Here is a 17,628-nt window from a genome sequence, read left to right on the forward strand (position 1 = left end):
GCATGGGGAGAAATGCTCAGAAGGTTAGCTGATAATGTTCGATGAAGTGGAATGGGAGAAAGCCTGTGTGCAGAAGAAACACCAGCAAAGACAAGTTGAGCTGAATGTTACCCTGCTCTAAATTCTATGTAATTATACGTGATATGTACTATAAATATTGATAAATGCTGTCATGCAACTTGGCCTAGGCTGAGCTCTCCAGAAGCGTCACTATAGATGATCTGTTCCTTATTACAGGTGACCCTGGTTTTCAGGAACGTGCCATTGGCGGTGGTACAGGAGTACCCTGAGTACCATCTTCTGCATTGTGAATGTTGCCTGAGGGAGAAGTGATTCCTACTCATCCTTGTGATGCTTTAGCCATTCTGAAAGTAGTTACTGTACCCTTTTGAGGCAGGTTATGCCGCAGGTGACAGACGGGGGCTCCAATGAAATTCTGATCTGGGAGACCAAAAAGGAAACTAGGTTCAATGGCTAATTGTCTGGAATGAGCTGTAAATATCCAGCTGGAGCTGGACTCTTTGTATAATGAACTGCACACTGAGATATTTCCTACATTGTTCAATCTTTAAACTGTATCCTCGCTTTCCAATATATTTAATCAAACGTATATTGAGTTTTATCATGCGATGCTAAGAGAAATGGTACATAATTTTACTGATTGCAATTTGGGAAGATCTCTGGACTGACTGGATTATGTGGAAACATACTGAAACAAATTGTGATCAATTAAAGGTGTAATTAGGCAGACAGCTGCCATACACTAAAATAACTCACAGCTGGCTCCAAAAAGGTTAGTGGCTTAAATTTACTGATGTAATCATTCAACAGACACATTGGAGAACAATTGATCTCGGAGGCAGTATGTGTAGAGTGGACTCAGAAACATATAAAAATAGGAGCAGGAGTAGCCCATTCGGCCCTGCTCCAACATTCAAAAAAGATCATGGCTGATTGTCTAATTCAGTACCCTGTTCCCACTTTCTCCCCATATCCCTTGATCCCTTTGGCATTGAGAAATATATCTATCTTCTTCTTAACTATCTTTAATGACTTGGCCTCCACTGCCTTCTGTGGTAGAGAATTCCATAGGTTCACCACCCTCGAAGTGAGAAATTTCTCCTCATCTCAGTTCTCATTCTTCTAAACTCCAGTGAATATTGGCCTAGTCGACCCAATCTCTCCTCATACGTCAATCCTGCCATCCCAGGAATCAGCCTAGTAAATCTTCTTTGCACTCCTTCCATGGCAAGAACATCCTTCCTCAGATAAAGAGACCAAAACTGCACACAATACTCCAGATGTGGTCTCACCAAGGCCCTGTATAACTGCAGTAAGACATCCTTGCTCCTGTACTCAAATCCTCTTGCAATGAAGGCCAACATACCATTCACCTTCCTAACTGCTTGCTGCACCCGAATGCTTGCTTTCAGTGACTTGTGTACACAAGGACACCCAGGTCTCTTTGCACCTCCCCTTTTCCCAATCTATCACCATTCCACGTTATACTACATCTGCCTTGCATTTGCCCACTCACCCAACTTGTCCAAATCACAGTGCAGCCTCTTCGTATCCTCCTCACAGCTCATATTCCTCCCCAGCTTTGTACCAGCTGCAAACTTGGAAATGTTACATTTCGTTCCCTCACCCAAGTCATTAATATACATTGTGAATATCTGGGGCCCAATCACTGATCCCTGCGGTACCCTACTAGTCACTGCCTGCCACCCGGAAAAAGACCCTTTTATTCCTACTCTCTGTTTCTTGTCTGTCAACCAGTTCTCAATCCATGCCAGTATATGGCATGTGCTTTAATTTGGTACGCTAACCTCTTATGTGGGACCTTATCAAAAGCCTTCTGAAAATCCAAATACACCACATCCACTGGTTCTCCCTTATCTATTCTACTAGTTACAACCTCAAAAAACTCCAGTAGATTTGTTAAGCATGTTTCCCTTTCGTAAACCCATGCTGACTTTGCCCAATCCTGTTTATGCTTTCCAGGTGTTCTGCTATCACATCCTTTATAATAGACTCGAGCATTTTCCCCACCACTGATGTAAGTCTCACTGGTCTGTAATTCCCTGTTTTTTCTCTCCCTCCTTTTTTAAATAGTGGGGTTACATTTGCCACCCTCCAATCTGCAGGAACTACTCTCGAGTCTATAGAATTTTGGAAGATGACCACCAATGCATCCACTATTTCCAGGGCCACTTCCTTCAGTACTCTGGGATATAGATTATCAGGCCCTGGGGATTTGTCAGCCTTTAACCCCATTAATTTCCCTCGCACTATTTTTTTTTTACCAATACTGATTTCCTTGGGTTTCTCCCTCTCATTAGACCCTTGGTTCCCCAACATTTCTGGGAGGTTATTTGTGTCCTCGCTTGTGAAGACAGAACCAACGTATGTGTTGAATTGTTCTGCCATTTCTTTGTTCCCTGTCAGTTTTTATGTTCCCCGCAAGTTTACTCTCATACTCTATTTTCCCCTGCTTCATAAAAGTCTTTGTCCTCCTTTGCTGAATTCTAAACTGCTCCCAATCCTCAGACAATCCTCTTTGGATCTAATACTATCCCTAATTTATTTTGTAGGCCATGGTTGAGCCACCTTTCTAGTTTAACTTTTGCACCAGACAGGAATGAATGACTCCTCATAGCAGTGAAGATTAAAGGGAGCTCTAATAACAAAAACAACAATATATATATATATAGGGTCTTACAAGCAATAAAAAGTCCCAAGGTGCTTCACAGGGGAATTAGGCAACAAAATATGACACAAGGGTACATAAAGAAATATTAGGTCACATGACCAAAAGCCGGGTCAAAGAAGTAGGTTTTAAATAGTGTCTTAAAGGAGGGAAGCAAGGCAGAGAGGCAGAGAGGGGTAGGGCAGATATTCCAGAGCTTCAGGACGAGGCATCTGAAGACTCGACCACCACCAATGGTGGACGGATTAAAATCCAGTATGATCAAGGTGCCAGAGATAGAGGAGTGGAGGTATCTTGAAGGCTTGTAGGGCTGGAGGAGATAACAGAGATAGCAAGTGATCAGGCCATGGAAGAATTTGAAAACAAGGGTGAAAATTTTCGACTCGAGGCATTGTTTAATCAGGAGAAAGGTCAGTGATCACAGAGCTGATAGGTGAACGGGATTTGGTGCGGGTTGGGACATGGGCAGCAGTGTTTTGAATGACCTCAAATTTATGGAGAGTAGAAAGAGGGAGGTCAGCCAGAAGGACATGAGAATACTCAAGTCTAGAGGTAACAAAGACATGGATAAGGATTTCAGTAGCAGATGAACTGAGACAGGGCAGGTTGGCTGATGATATGGACATTGAAATAGGCCATCTTAGTGACAACATGGATATATGGGTTAAAGCTCATCTCAGGGTTCAAAATGACACTGAGCTTGCGAACAGTGTGGTTCAGCCTCAGACAGTTAGCAGGGAGAGGGATGGAATCAGTGGTTCGGGAGCAGAGTTTGTGGTGGGAACTGAAGGCAATGGCTTCAGTCTTCCCAATGTTTAATTGGAGGACATTCCTGCTTATCCAGTACTGGATGTCAGACAAGCAGCCTGAGACCGTGAAGTTTGTGGTAATGGGGAAACCTGGGTGTTGTTAACAGAAATATGGAAACTGACGCTGTGTTTTCAGGATGATGTCAACAAAGGGATGAGAAATAGGAGGGGGCCAAGGATATCTGCTTGGGAGACAGCAGAGGTGGGAAGGGGAGCCATTGATGGTGATTGTCTGGCTACGATAAGATAAATAATAATGGAACCAGGTGAGTACAGTCCACTTAGCTGGATGATGGTGGAAAGGTTCTGGAGGAAGATACTGTGATCGACTGTGTCAAAGGCTGCAGACAGGTTGAGAAGGATGAGGAGGGATATTAGAATAGGTGATGAAAAGCTTGGACAAATAGATACATTATCAAGAAGGAGAGAAAGATCGAGAAGCGAACGGTCGGGAGACAATTCCACAGTTTAGTGACTAGGCAGTTGAGTGCATGGTCAATGGCGAAGTAATTGAAATCAGGGATTACAAGAGGCCAGAATTGAAGGAGTGCAGAGATCTCGGAGTGAGGCAGGGGTGGAAGAGTGTACAGAGATAGGGAGGGTGAGGCCATGGAGAGATTTGAAAATGAGAATCGAGGCATTGCTGGACCAGAAGGCAATGTAGGGCAACCAGCACAAGTTGATGGGCCAACAAGACTTGTTGAGAGTTAGGATACAGGCAATAGAGGTTCGGATGATCTCAACTTTATGAAGAGTGCCAATAAGAGGCCGATTAGAAGGCCATTGGAACAAGTCTGAAAGTAACAAAGGATAACAAAGGGAGTGGCAAATGGAATTTAACGCAGAGAAGTGTGAAGTGATGCATTTTGGGAAGTTAAACTAGGGCAGGACATATACAGTGAATGGCAGGGCCCTGGGGAGTGTTCTTGAGCAGAGAGACCTTGGCATGCAAGTACATAGCTCCCTGAAAGTGGCAACACAGGTAGACAGGGTGGTGAAGAAGGTGTATGGCATGCTTGCCTTCATCGGCCGAGGCATTGAGTACAAGAGTTGGGACGTCATGTTACAGTTGTACATAATGTTGGTTAGGCCGCATTTGGAGTACTGTGTGCGGTTCTGGTCGCCACACGACAGGAAAGATGTGATTAAGCTGGAGAGGGTGCAGAAAAGATTCACAAGGATGTTGCCTGGTTTGGACGGCTTGAGTTAGAAAGAGAGATTGGATAGGCTGGGTCTGTTTTCCCTGGAGCGAAGGAGGCTGAGAGGGGACATGATGGAGGTATATAAAATTATGAAAGGCATAGATAGGATAGATAGCCAGAGTCTGTTTCCCATGGTAGGGGTGACGAAAACGTGAGGGCATAGATTTAAGGTGAGAGGGAGGAGGTTTAAAGGGGATCAAAGGGGTAAATTTTTCACACAAAGAATAGTGGGTATCTGGAATGAGCTGATAGAGGAGGTGGTGGAGGGAGGAAGAGTAGCAGCATTTAAGAAGCATCTGGACAGGTACTTGAATGAGCAAGGCATAGAGGGATATGGAATTAATGCAGGCAGGTGGGATTAGTATAGATAGGCATTATGGTCGGCATGGAGGCGGTGGGCTGAAGGGCCTGTTTCTATGCTGTACGACTCTATGACTCTATAACTGACGAGACAGGGAATGTTATAGTGCAAAAAGAGAGTCCCTGATTTCAACAGAAGATCTGACAACAGATATGGCTCATGGGACCAGACTGTAACTGAGTTATTGGAGCAGTGGAGTCTCAATGTTAATCAATGAGATACTTCATTGTATCGAAAGCATAATACTGCTGATCCTGGAAACCTGAAATAAAAAGAGGACGTTCTGGATAATAATCAGAAGGTCAGGCAACATCTCTGGAGCTAGAAACAGAGATAACATTTCAGGCTGATGACTTTTCGGGAGAACAAGTATATCTTGAAGCACATTCGTTGCAAAGTTATGTTATTGGAGCACTTCCAGTGACTCGCTGATGCAGACAAGTTCAAGCCCTACATTCCTTTTTCAACCAGATGCTCGTGATGCAGATGTTCCAGAGAGAGAAAATCAGTTCCAGGATATTGAATAAAAGTATCAGCCAATGATAGCTGCAGTCGGCTTTCTGTAAGGGAGCAGAAATATTGCCCTGAATGGGCTGAGTATTTCCCACTAGAAAACAAGTTAAGTCAGTAAAATTAGACCTGTTTAATATGAACTTAGTGGGGAAAACCACTGATATACAAGGCTGAATGACTGCCTTCATTGGGGAACAACTGCCGAGAAAGGGAAGAGTTTAACATTTGTTGATGTTTTACAGCAGACTATATCAGATCGGCCATCGTCTGTACACGAATCTCGATTTTTCTTTCAGTTGACTTTGATTAAGGGAAAATTGGGCGATGGTTTTAGATAGAGCTTTAGACAACACGGGGCATCAACCTCCCCCAGTTCTTTTGTATGCTAGTCATTTTCGCCACCCTACATTGTTAATTTACAGTGGAATAGATCACATATAAGGTTACTGCACAAGCTAAGAGCTCATGGTGTTAGAGGCAATATATTAGCATCGATACATGATTGGCCAATTAACAGATAACAGCGAGTTTGGATAAATGGTCATTTTTACCTTAACGAACTGCAAGTCATGGAGTGGCACAGGGATGAGTGCTGGGGCCTCAACTATTTACAGTCGATAGGAGTGATTTGGATGAAGGGTCCAGGTGCATTGTAGCCAAATTTGCTGACAATACAAAGATAGGTGGGAAAACAAGTCCTGAGAAGGACACAAAGAGTCTGTAAAGGGACATAGGTAGATTAAGAGAGTGGGCAAAAAAAATGGCAGATGGGACATAATGTGGGAAAATGCGAATTTATCCACTTTGGTGGAAAGGACAGAAAAGCAGATATTTAAATAGAGAAAGATGACAGAATGGTGTGGTACAGAGGGATCTGGGTGTGTCGTACATGGAACACAATAAGTTAGCATGCAGGTACTAGGAATAATTAGGAAGACAAATTGAACATTGGCCTTTTTTGCAAAGGAATTGGAGTATAAAGGTAGGGAAGCATTCCTACATCTGTACAGGGCATTGGTGATAATGCACCTGGAGTACTGCATATGGTTTTGATCTCCTTATTTGAGGGATTTTAAAAAATTCATTCATGGGATGTGGGCGTCGCAGGCCTGGCCAGCATTTATTGCCCATCCCTAATTGCCCTTGAACTGAGTGGCTTGCTAGGCCATTTCAGAGGGCATGTAAGAGTCAACCACATTGCTGTGGATCTGGAGTCACATGTAGGCCAAACCAGGTAAGGACAGCAGATTTCCTTTCCTAAAGGACATTAGTGAACCAGATGGGTTTTTACAACAATTGACAATGGTTTCATGGCCATCATTAGACTAGCTTTAAATTCCAGATTTATTAATTAAATTCAAATTCCACCTTCTGCTGTGGTGGGATTCGAACCCATGTCCCCAGATGGGTCTCTGGGTTACTAGTCCAGTGACTTTACCAGCATTGGAGGCAGTTAAGAGAAGTTTCATTACTTTGATTCCTGGAATAAGGGACTTGTCTTATGGGGAAAGGTTGAGCAGGTTCGGATTATTTTCTTTGGAATTTTGAAGAATGAGGGGTTTGCTGATTGAAACATATATTCTGAAGGGGGCTGACAGGGAAGATACTGATAGGATGTTTATCCTTGTGGAGGAATCTAGAACCAGGGGCTATAGTTTCACAAAAATGGGTCATCTATTTAAGATGGCAATGATGAGGAATCGATTCTCTCAGAGCGTCATAAATCTTGGGAATTCTCTACCTCAGAGAGCTGTGGAGGCTGGGTCACTGAATATATTCAAGGCTGAGATAGACAGATTACTATATGGGGTCAAGGGTTCAGAGGAGCAGACAGCAAAGTGGAATTGAGGCCATGATAAGATCGGCCATGATCTTACGGAATGATGTAGCAGGCTCGAGGGGCCGAATGGAATCTTCCTACTCCTATTTCTTCTGTTCTTATATTCTTGACATTATGTCATGTTGGAAGACAAGTGATAGCGAGTCAACTATCCCTTTTTCTTCTCTCCCTGACTTCAATGGAAACCAACATGGAGACAGATGTTGGGCTGAATTTTCAGGCCTCAAAAGTAGGAACAGAGACAGAAGGGCCCAAAAATCACAGTGCTGGGCAGTGTGCCAATTTCAATGGTTTCCGGTGCTGGCAATTATCAGCAGGGCAGGTGGGGGTCAGGGTACGAATCCCACTGTCCTTCCAATTGAGGCCAAATTTTAAAAGGAGCAGATAGGTTACCAGCACCTTCAGGAAGAGATCATTTGAAGGGAGGTGGGTACAGAGTAGGGACAGTGTTAGCGCATCACCACAGCCCCATAAGAGGGCCAGCAGGGCAAATGGGGACTGTCACTGGGCAACAGGATGCCCTTGGCACTGCACAGATGACAGGGAAAGTGATCAATCATCTCCTCGGATTTAGATGGGATTGCCACACCCTCCGTCCCAGCATCATGGGAGCAGAAGGGCAGGCACCAAGGCTGCCAAGGACAATTGGGCAACTGCGTGCACAGAAGGAAGGCTCAGGCTGGCAATGGTGGCACGACTGTCAGATTTTAGGCCCATTGGTGATAAAGGGCAATACCTTCCACAGGAATGGCAGACCCCTGGGCATCAGAAGGGCATGGTGGATGAAAGAGGGACAGGATGGACACGGAGGTGAAATCCTCAGCACAGGATCTACCACCGAAGACAGAGGTACCTTGAGATGACCGAGAACCAATGTTGAGGGAGACTGGGACTCTCCAGACAGATGGTCACAGACATCTGTTCCCTCGTCACCACAGACCTCGCACCTCACAACACTGGTCACCACACCCTGCCGGTGGCTGTCAAGGTCACTGTGGCCTTGAATGTCTTTGATTTTGGCTCCTTCCAAGGATAAGCTGCAGGCCTTAGTGGCATCTCAAACTGCCTGGACACCACTGCATCTCGCTGGTCATGGATACCCTCCTTGTCAGAGCTGGGCAGCACATTCATTTCACGTCAGACCAACCTTGCACGGACAGAGGGCATTGAAACTGATTCAACGTCTAACTGGTCTGCGACCACATCAAGAGTTTCCTCCATGTGTGCGCTTTCTTTCCTGGTGGCTGCCATGAATCCTTCATCCTCTGCCAGTCCAGGCTGCCTCAGATCTTCATTCCTGGCCCCAAGGTTTGTGAATGGATCCTGGGGGACAAGGGATATCCCTTGAAGAGTTGGCTACTGACCTCTCAGCAGGAACTCCTGACCAAAGGCACAAGGCAACACAACCAATGCCACAAGCTCAGACCCCTGGGACAACCTGAGCAGGCCAATGAGTTCTGAAGATGTGAATCTGGTGCCTGGACCAGGCAGAAAACACCTTCCAATACCCTCCTGCAAGATTCTAGGTTATCCTGGTGGTCTTCTATGCTCTCAATAACATGGTTCTCCAGCGAGGCATGGACCTTGAGGAGAATTAGGCCCTGGAAGGAGACAGCTCACTGGGGGATGAGCAGGAGCTGAGGTAAGAGAGGAGGAGGATTTGGAGTTGGACGGAGATGATGCTGAATGGAGAGGTGTCCCTGCTCCTCGACGAGATGGCCTATTCCTGCCACCTTCCAGGAAGAGGACCTTCCTCCTCCCCCTCATGGCTTTCAGCATTATATCCAGGTCGATATTGATGAAGTGAGGGTCTGCCTTTCCCCTGCATGCCAGGCCTCTGTCTCCCCTGTGACATCTCGCTTCCCTCAGGTACTATGGAAGCTTTAGCACAAACTGCAGATCTCTCCCTCAGGACAACCAGCAGCATCTGCCATGGGAGTCTTAATGAGTCCCCAAAAAATAATGTGACCCCCCACCCTCCCCCCACCCCATTCCTACTCCCATTGGCTCTAAGCAGGCAGGAAGCCCGTCTCCATACCAATTAAGTGCCTCCCCCCACCCCCCACAATCCGTATTTAATCAGTTTTTCTCCCTCATCAGGCAGACGGGGCTCCTGTTTCCCGCCTCCATGGTGAAAATTCAGCTCAGAAACTGGGCTGCAGACTCGCGATCATCCGATTAATGCTATTGCACAACAACAACATCCTGCCTTTACATAGCACCTTCAACAAAGGAAAACTTTGCCAGGTCTTCCAATGTAGCAGATATCAGACAGAAGCTGGCACCAAGAAACATAAGGAGATATTAGGAGAGGGGAAGATAAACTTGGTCAACAATGGTAAAGAGAATCTTCATGCAAAAGGGAGAGGTGGAGAGGTTTAAGGAGGGAATCTCGGGGCCTGGACAGCTGAACACACCCGGGTTAATGGTGAGGTGATCAGAGCTAGCAGTGTTGAAAGGGTGCAGAGATTTCAGAGGTTTGTCGGGCTGGAGGAGGTTATTGATATAGGGACAGTGAGGCTAATGGAGGGTTTGAAGGCCGAGATTGACAATTTTAGATTCAAGGTATTGGTACACCAGGAGTCAATGGAGGTCATTTAATATATTTCCTGTCACAAATTAATTCCTTAAAAATATCTGCCATTACTGTCTGAAGCAGTCAATTAATTGATTTTAAATTATGTTTATTTGTTCAATCAAAAACAAATAAAAACTGAAATTCCCACTTTGGGTAAATTCAATCAATGAGGAAACAGACTTGACTCACCTGAAGATTATTATTCCAGATTGATAATCCCGAAGCTGTTAGAGCAAAGAGCCCACCAAGTCCGTTTGAGACAAGTACAACAATCAACTGAAAAAGAGATGGTTAATCATTGGTTAACACAAGAGGAAAATAACATGAAAAATCTGTGGAGGAATAGGCTCCAGAGCCCCTCTTCTGCCACTCATTACGATCACGGATGATTTTTGCCTTCAATTTTATGTTTTTGCCTGATCACCATATCCCTTGTGTCCGTTACAGTCCGAAAGGTAGAAATTAGTCCCTGATGGTAAAGGCCAGCTCAAGTGATAAAAAGAAACCCTGACCTGAACCCAATGGAACCAATGGGACCAGAGCCCAACCCGGCCTGAGTCCCTCCATTTTCCCCCCGAGCCCGATCCGAGTCCGACCCGACCGCCACAATGTTCCCTTCACTTACCTCCCGACTCCCAATCTTCAGGAAGCTGCAGCATGACTGTGATGACATCATAGAAACGCTCACACTGCGCAGATTCAGAGTTTCTCTGCTTAATGTCCTGGACTCGCAGCTCAGGCAAGTTTTTAGCTTTTAACACGTACCTTGCTGTGTGTCTGACCCGGACCCGGGCCGGACCTGAGCCCAGCCCGAAGGCTGGACCCGGAACAGTGACCCGACCCAACCCGAACCTGACACATGTTGTCAGGTCCCGTCAGGTTCGGGTTGGGTAACAGGCCTTTACCTGGTGGTGGCAGAAAACAGGTAGTATAATATTGGCTGCCTATTATCCACAGTGCCTGATATTTAGTTACATTGACCGCAATAGACTGCAATGGATTTGAGGAACTGAATATCGGATGGAGTTGAGGAACTGAATATCGGATGGAGTTGAGGAACTGACTATCGGGCACTGCATATAACAGATGGCTAATCCAATACTGCCCATTTCCTGGCACCTCCAGAGATGAATTTCTACCCCCACACGTTTACATATCTCAGCCTTGAATATATTCAATGACTAAGCATTCACATTTCCCTGGGTAGAGAATTCCAAAGATTCACAAGCCTCTGAGTGAAGATGTTTTTTTACATTTCAGTTCAAAATAGCTGACCCCTTATTCTGAGATTATGGCCCCTAGGTATAGACTTTCCAGCCAAGGGAAACAGCCTCTCAGCATCTACCCTGTCAACCTCTTTCCAAACCTTAGATATTTCAATGAGATCCACTCTCATTTCTTTAAGCTCCAGAGAGTATATGTCCCATTCTACTCAACCTATCATGGGACAGCCCTCTCATCACTGGAACCAATCGAGTGTACCTTCACTGCACCACCTCCAAGGAAATTATATCCTTCCTTAGATATGGAGATCATTATAGTACACAGTACATGAGGTATGGTCTCCCCACAAACCTGTAGAATTGTAGCACGATTTCCTTACTCTTACAATCCGACCTCCTTGCATTAAAGGCCAGTATGCCATTTGACATCCGAATTGCTTGCAGCACCTGCATGTTAACTTTCTGTGCTTCTTGTACAAGAACATGCAAATCTTTCTGAATGTCAATATTGAGAAGTTCTGATGAAAAGGTCACGGGCCTGAAACGTTAACTTTGTTTCTCTCTCTCCACGGATGCTGGCAGACCTGAGTATTCCAGAGCATTCTGATTTTGTTTTAGAAATTCCTCACCGTTTAAAATATTCTGCTTTTCTATTCTGAACTACCAAAGTGAATAACCTCACATATCACATGACACTTCCTCTGTCACCTTGTTGCCCGCTCAGTTAATCTGTCTATTTCATCTTGCATCCACTTCGTCTCATCCTCACAGTTTATATTCCCACCGAGCTTTGTATCATCAGTAAACCTGAACACTTACTCCCGCTACCCTCATTTAAGCCTTTAATATAAATCGGAAATAGCTGAGACTCCAGCACTAATCCTTGCAATACCTTGAAAATGCCCCATTTATCCCTACTCTCTGCTTTCTGTCCATGAACCAATCCTCTATCCAGGTTAATATAATACATCAACCCCATGAGTCCTTGTTTTGAGTAATTATCTTTGATTTCGAACCTTGATGAACGCCTTTTGGAAATCCAAATATATTACATTCAGCAGTTCCCCTTAATCTACCTTGTTAGTTACATCCTCCAAAACAATAACAATCAGATCAGATACAATTTTCCTTTTGTAAAACATTTTTGACTCTGCCGAATCATAATTTGATTTTCTAAGTGTTAACACTTCCTTAATGGAACTCCACAATTGCCCGACGACAGAGGTCACACGAACTAGTCTGTAATTTCTTGTTTTATCTCTCCCCTCTTGCTTGAATTTCAATGTTAAATTTGTGAACTTCCAATCCACTGGGGCCATTCAGCATCTGTGAAGTTTTGGAAGAATACACTGAATGCATTCACTATCTTTGCAGCCACATCTTTTCGAACCCGAGGCCATCAAGTCGAACATATATTTTGTTTTTTGAGAATTGTAGAATTGATGAACATATATTTTGTTTTTTTAGAATTGTAGAATGAATCATAGAATAGTTACAGTACAGAAGGAGGAAATTCGGCCTGTCGTGCCTGTGCTGGCTCTATGCAAGAGCAACTCACCTAGTCCCACATCCCTGCCTTTTTCCCATAGCCCTGCACTTTTTCCTCTTCGGATAGTTATCCAATTCTCATTTGAAGGCCTCAGTTGAATCTACCTCCACCACACTGTCAGGCAGTGCATTCCAGATTCGAAACACTTACTGTGTAAAAAAGAAAGTTTTCCTCATGTTGCTGTTGCTTCTTTTGTCAATCACCTTCAATTGGTATCCTCTGGTTCCGGATCATTTGACCAATGGGAACAGCTTCTCCACATCTACTCTGTCCAGATTCCTCATGATTTTGAACACCTCTATCAAATCTCCTCTTAATCTTCTCTTCTCTAAGGAAAACAGGCTAAACTTCTCCAACCTATCCATGTAACTGAAGTTCCTCATCCCAGGAACCATTCTCATGCATCTATTCTGAACCCTCTCTAATGCCTTAACATCCTGATGGAAGTGTGGTGCCCAGAACTGGACACAATACTCCAATTGAGGTCGAACCAGTGTTTTATTTAGGATTACCATAACTTCCTTGTTTTTGTTCTCGATGCCCCTATCTATAAAGCCCAGTATCCCATCAGCTTCATTAACTACTTTCTCAAGGGCGCAGAATGTACTCTGGGTGGGAGACTTCAATGTCCATCACCAAGAGTGGCTCAGCAGCACCACTACTGACCGAGCTGGACGAGTCCCAAAGGACATATCTGCTCGACTGGGTATGCGGCAGGTGGTGAGGGAACCAATAAGAGGGAAGAACATACTTGACCTTGTCCTCACCAATCTGCCTGCCACAGATGCATCTGTCCATCACAGTGTTGGTAGGAGTGCCCACCACACAGTCCTTGTGGAGAGGAGATCCCACCTTCACATTGAGGATACCGTCCATCATGTTGTGAGGCACTACCACCGTGCTAAATGGGATAGATTTCGAACAGATCTAGCAATGCAAATCTGGGCATCCATGAGGTGCTGTGGGCCATCAGCAGCAGCAGAATTGTACTCAACCACAAGCTGTAACCTCATGGCCTGGCATATTGCCCACGCCACCACTACCATCAAGCCAGGAGACCAACCCTAGTTCAATGAAGAGTGCAGGAGGGCATGCTAGGAGCAGTACCAGGCATACCTCAACACAGGACTACCTGTGTGCCAAACTTTGTAAGCAGCATGCTTACAAAATCCAGGCATGGGCTGATAAGTGGCAAGTAACATGCGCGCCACACAAGTGCCAGGCAATGACCATCTCCAACAAGAGAGAATCTAACCATCTCCCCCTGACATTCAATGGCATTCTTATCACTGAATCGCTCACTATCAACATCCTAGGGGCTACGATTGACCAGAAACTGAACTGGAGTAGCCGTATAAATACCATGGCTACAAGAGCAGGTCAGAGGCTAGGAATCCTGAATTTTTGAAAGATAACCACCATTGTATCCATTATCTCTATAGCCACCTCCTTCAACACTCTGGGATGCAGTTCATGTGGTCCAGGGGATTTCTCAACCTTCAATCCAGTTAATTTCACAAGTCTTTCACATACATCTTTATTAATACTAATTTCTTTCAGTTCCACATTTTCACAAGTTCCTTGGCTCCCTAGTATTTTTGGCAGATTTTCTGCATCTTCCTCTGTGAAGACAGGCAGAACATAATTGTTTAGTTTCTCCGCCATTTCCCTATTCTCCAATATAAATTCTCTGTCTCCAGCTGTAATGGACTCACATTTGTCCTTGCTCATCATTTCCTTTTCAGATACCACAAGAATGTTTTACAGTCCACCTTTATGTTTCTCATTTGCTTGCATTCATATTCACTTCTCCCTTGGTCATCCTTGGCTGGATTCCAAATTGCTCCCAATCCTCGGGCTTACCATTTTTTCTGGCAACCTTCTGAACCACTTCCTTTGATCTACTGCAATCTTTAACTTCTTTTGTCAGCCACGGTTGATTCATCATTCCTGTTGGGGTTTTGTGCCTTAGAAGAATGTATATTTGTTGTTGACCATTGAATATTTCTTTAAGTACTAGCCATTGCCTGTCTACCATCAAATCTTTTCATGCATTGCCCCAATCCACCATAGCCAACTTGCCCCTCATACCTTCATAGTTTCCTTTGTTCAGATTTAATACCCTAGTTTCAGAATGAACTATATCACTTTCAAACTTAATGTAAAATTCCTGCATATTATGATCACTATTTCCCAAAGTCTCATTTACAGCAAGGTTATTAATTAGCCCTTTCTCATTACATTATACGAAATCTAAAATATTGCGATTCCTAGTTGGCTCTTCATTGTACTGCTCCAGAAACCCATCTCATACACACTCCAGGAATTCATCCTCCACAGCATTAGTGCTGATTACATTTGTCCAGTCGAGATGTAAATTGAAGCCGCCCATTCATTCTGTATTATTCATGCAACTCTAATTTCCTGATTTGTACCATGCTCAACATTACCACAACTGTTTGGTGGCCGATAAACTATTCCAGAATCATTACAGTGCAGAAGGAGGCCATTCAGACCATCGCGTCCGCACCGGCTCTCTGAAAGAACAACTCCCTCAGTTCCATTCCCCTGCCTTCTCCCCATAACCCTGCACATTCTTCCTTTTCATATAACTCTCTAATTCCCGACTGAATGCTTCAGTTGAACCTGCCTCCACCACATTCTCAGGCAGCGCATTCCTGACCTTAAACACTCGCTGTGTAAAACAGTTTTTCCTCAAGTCAATTTTGCTTCTCTTACCAAATACTTGAAATCTGTGCCCTTTCGTTCTCGATTCTTTCACGAGTGGGAACAGTTTCTCTCTATCTACTCGGTCCAGACCCCTCATGATTTTGAATACCTCTATCAAATCACCTCTCAGCCTTCTCTTCTCCAAGGAAGACAGTCCTAACTTCTCAAATCTATCTCCATAAGTGAAGTTCCTCATCCCTGGAACCATTCTCGTGAATCTTTTCTGTACTCTCTCCAATGCCCTCACATCTTTCCTCAAGTGCGGTGCCCAGAAGTGGATGCAATACTCCAGCTGAGGCCGATTCCCACCAATGTTTGCTGCCCCTTGCTGTTTCTTAGCTCCAGCCAAATTGATTCTGTGTCTTGATCCTTTGATCTTAGATGCTCTCTCATGAATGCACTGATCTTGACCCTGATTAAGAATGCTACCTCATCTTTTTCTTCTTGCCTATTCTTCCGAAATGACGAATGTCGTTGAATATTCAGTTCCCATTCTTGGTCACCCTGTCACCATGTCTGTGTAATGGCAATTAAATCAGAATCATTGACCTCTATTTGTGTCTTGATTTTGATTTGATTTGATTTAGAGATACAGCACTGAAACAGGCCCTTTGGTCCACTGTGTCTGTGCCGACCAAGAGCCACCCATTTATACTAACCCTGCAGTAATCCCATATTCCCTACCACCGACCTACACTAGGGGCAATTTACAATGGCCAATTTACCGACTACCTGAAAGTCTTTGGCTGTGGTTGGAAACCGGAGCACCCGGCGAAAACCCACGCAGTCACAGGGAGAACTTGCACAGGCAGTACCCAGAATTGAACCTGGGTCCCTGAAGCTGTGAGGCTGCGGTGCTAACTACTGCGCCACTGTGCCGCCCAAATAATTTTTCAATAATTATTCTTCAAATAATATACCTTGTTGCAAATGCTGCATGCATTCAGATAGAGTGCCCTTAACTTTGTCTTTTTTAACATTATTCCACATTCTGATCCTATTTGATGCTTGCTTTCTCTTTGTCTGTCTTCTCATGTCACTTACTATTCTATTTCATCTTACCCATTTTGCTTCCCTCCAATCTCCAATTTCCTCCCACAATCAGATTATTAATTCCCTTATTGCTATCTTGCCTTCTCCTCTCTCTCTAAATTATCACATCTTCCCTCACTTGATCACTCATCCCACTATTTAGCTTGAAGACCTCTCACTGTCCTAGTTATACGACTTGGCAGAATACTGGGCCCAGCACAGTTCAGGTGAAGAGCGTCCCAATGGTACAGTTCCCACTTTCTCCATTACTGGCACCAGAGCCCTTTGAATCAAAACCCACTTCACCCACACTAATCTTTGAGCTATGCATTTAACTCTCTGATCTTAATTACCCTACACCAATTTGCTCGTGGATCAGGTAATAATCCAGAGGTTCTGCTTTTATAATTTAGCCAATAGCTGCTCATATGCTCTATGCAGAACCACTTTCCTAGTCCTATCTATGTCGTTGGTATCCCTCCCACTGAAATTTCCTCTCCAGCCCTGAGCATGTGACCCAAATCCTGGCACCGGGCAGGCAACACAGGCCTCTGGACTCTTGCTCTTGGCTGCAGAGAATGGTGTCTATCCTCCTGACTGTACTATCTCCTGGAGTTGCTCCCTGTACCACAGTGTTATGCTAAGTTTGCTCATCCACCATGCAGTCCTCTCTCTCGCAAACCTGTTCGATGTGAAGAACTTTTTACACAGAATATGATATTGACCTGGAACTCGCTGCCGACCAGAATGACAGAAATTGTTATGGTGAATGATTTCAAAAGGAAATTAGATGGGTGCGTTCGGGAAATAAAGTTACAGAACACAGAAACATAGAAAATAGGAGCAGGAGTAGGCCATTCGGCCCTTCGAGCCTGCTCCGCTATTCATTATGATCATGGCTGATCATCCAACTCAGTAACCTGTTCCCGCTTTCGCCCCATACCCTTTGATCCCTTTAGACCCAAGAACTATATCTAACTCCTTCTTGAAAACTTACAATGTTTTGGCGTCAACTGCTTTCTGTGGTCGCGAATTCCACAGGATCACCACTCTCTGGGTGAAGAAATTTCTCATCTCAGTC

The 17,628-nt window shown here is 44.5% G+C and overlaps 1 protein-coding gene across 1 annotated transcript in view; it reads right to left on the reverse strand.

Annotated features, from left to right (window-relative positions):
• Positions 1-789: 789 nt before the first annotated feature.
• LOC137345887 (uncharacterized) overlaps positions 790-17,628 on the reverse strand; it is a 97,309-nt gene continuing 80,470 nt past the window's right edge. Inside the window, exons 9-10 of the mRNA XM_068009132.1 lie at positions 10,203-10,289; positions 790-5,642 (exon numbers count right to left, since the gene is read on the reverse strand). Coding sequence (XP_067865233.1) covers positions 5,526-5,642; positions 10,203-10,289 — 204 coding nt within the window. The 3' untranslated portion in view covers positions 790-5,525. The remainder of the gene's footprint in view (positions 5,643-10,202; positions 10,290-17,628) is intronic.

This window comes from Heterodontus francisci, chromosome 29 (genome assembly GCF_036365525.1).
Source record: "Heterodontus francisci isolate sHetFra1 chromosome 29, sHetFra1.hap1, whole genome shotgun sequence".
NCBI classification, from domain to species: Eukaryota; Metazoa; Chordata; class Chondrichthyes; order Heterodontiformes; family Heterodontidae; genus Heterodontus; species Heterodontus francisci.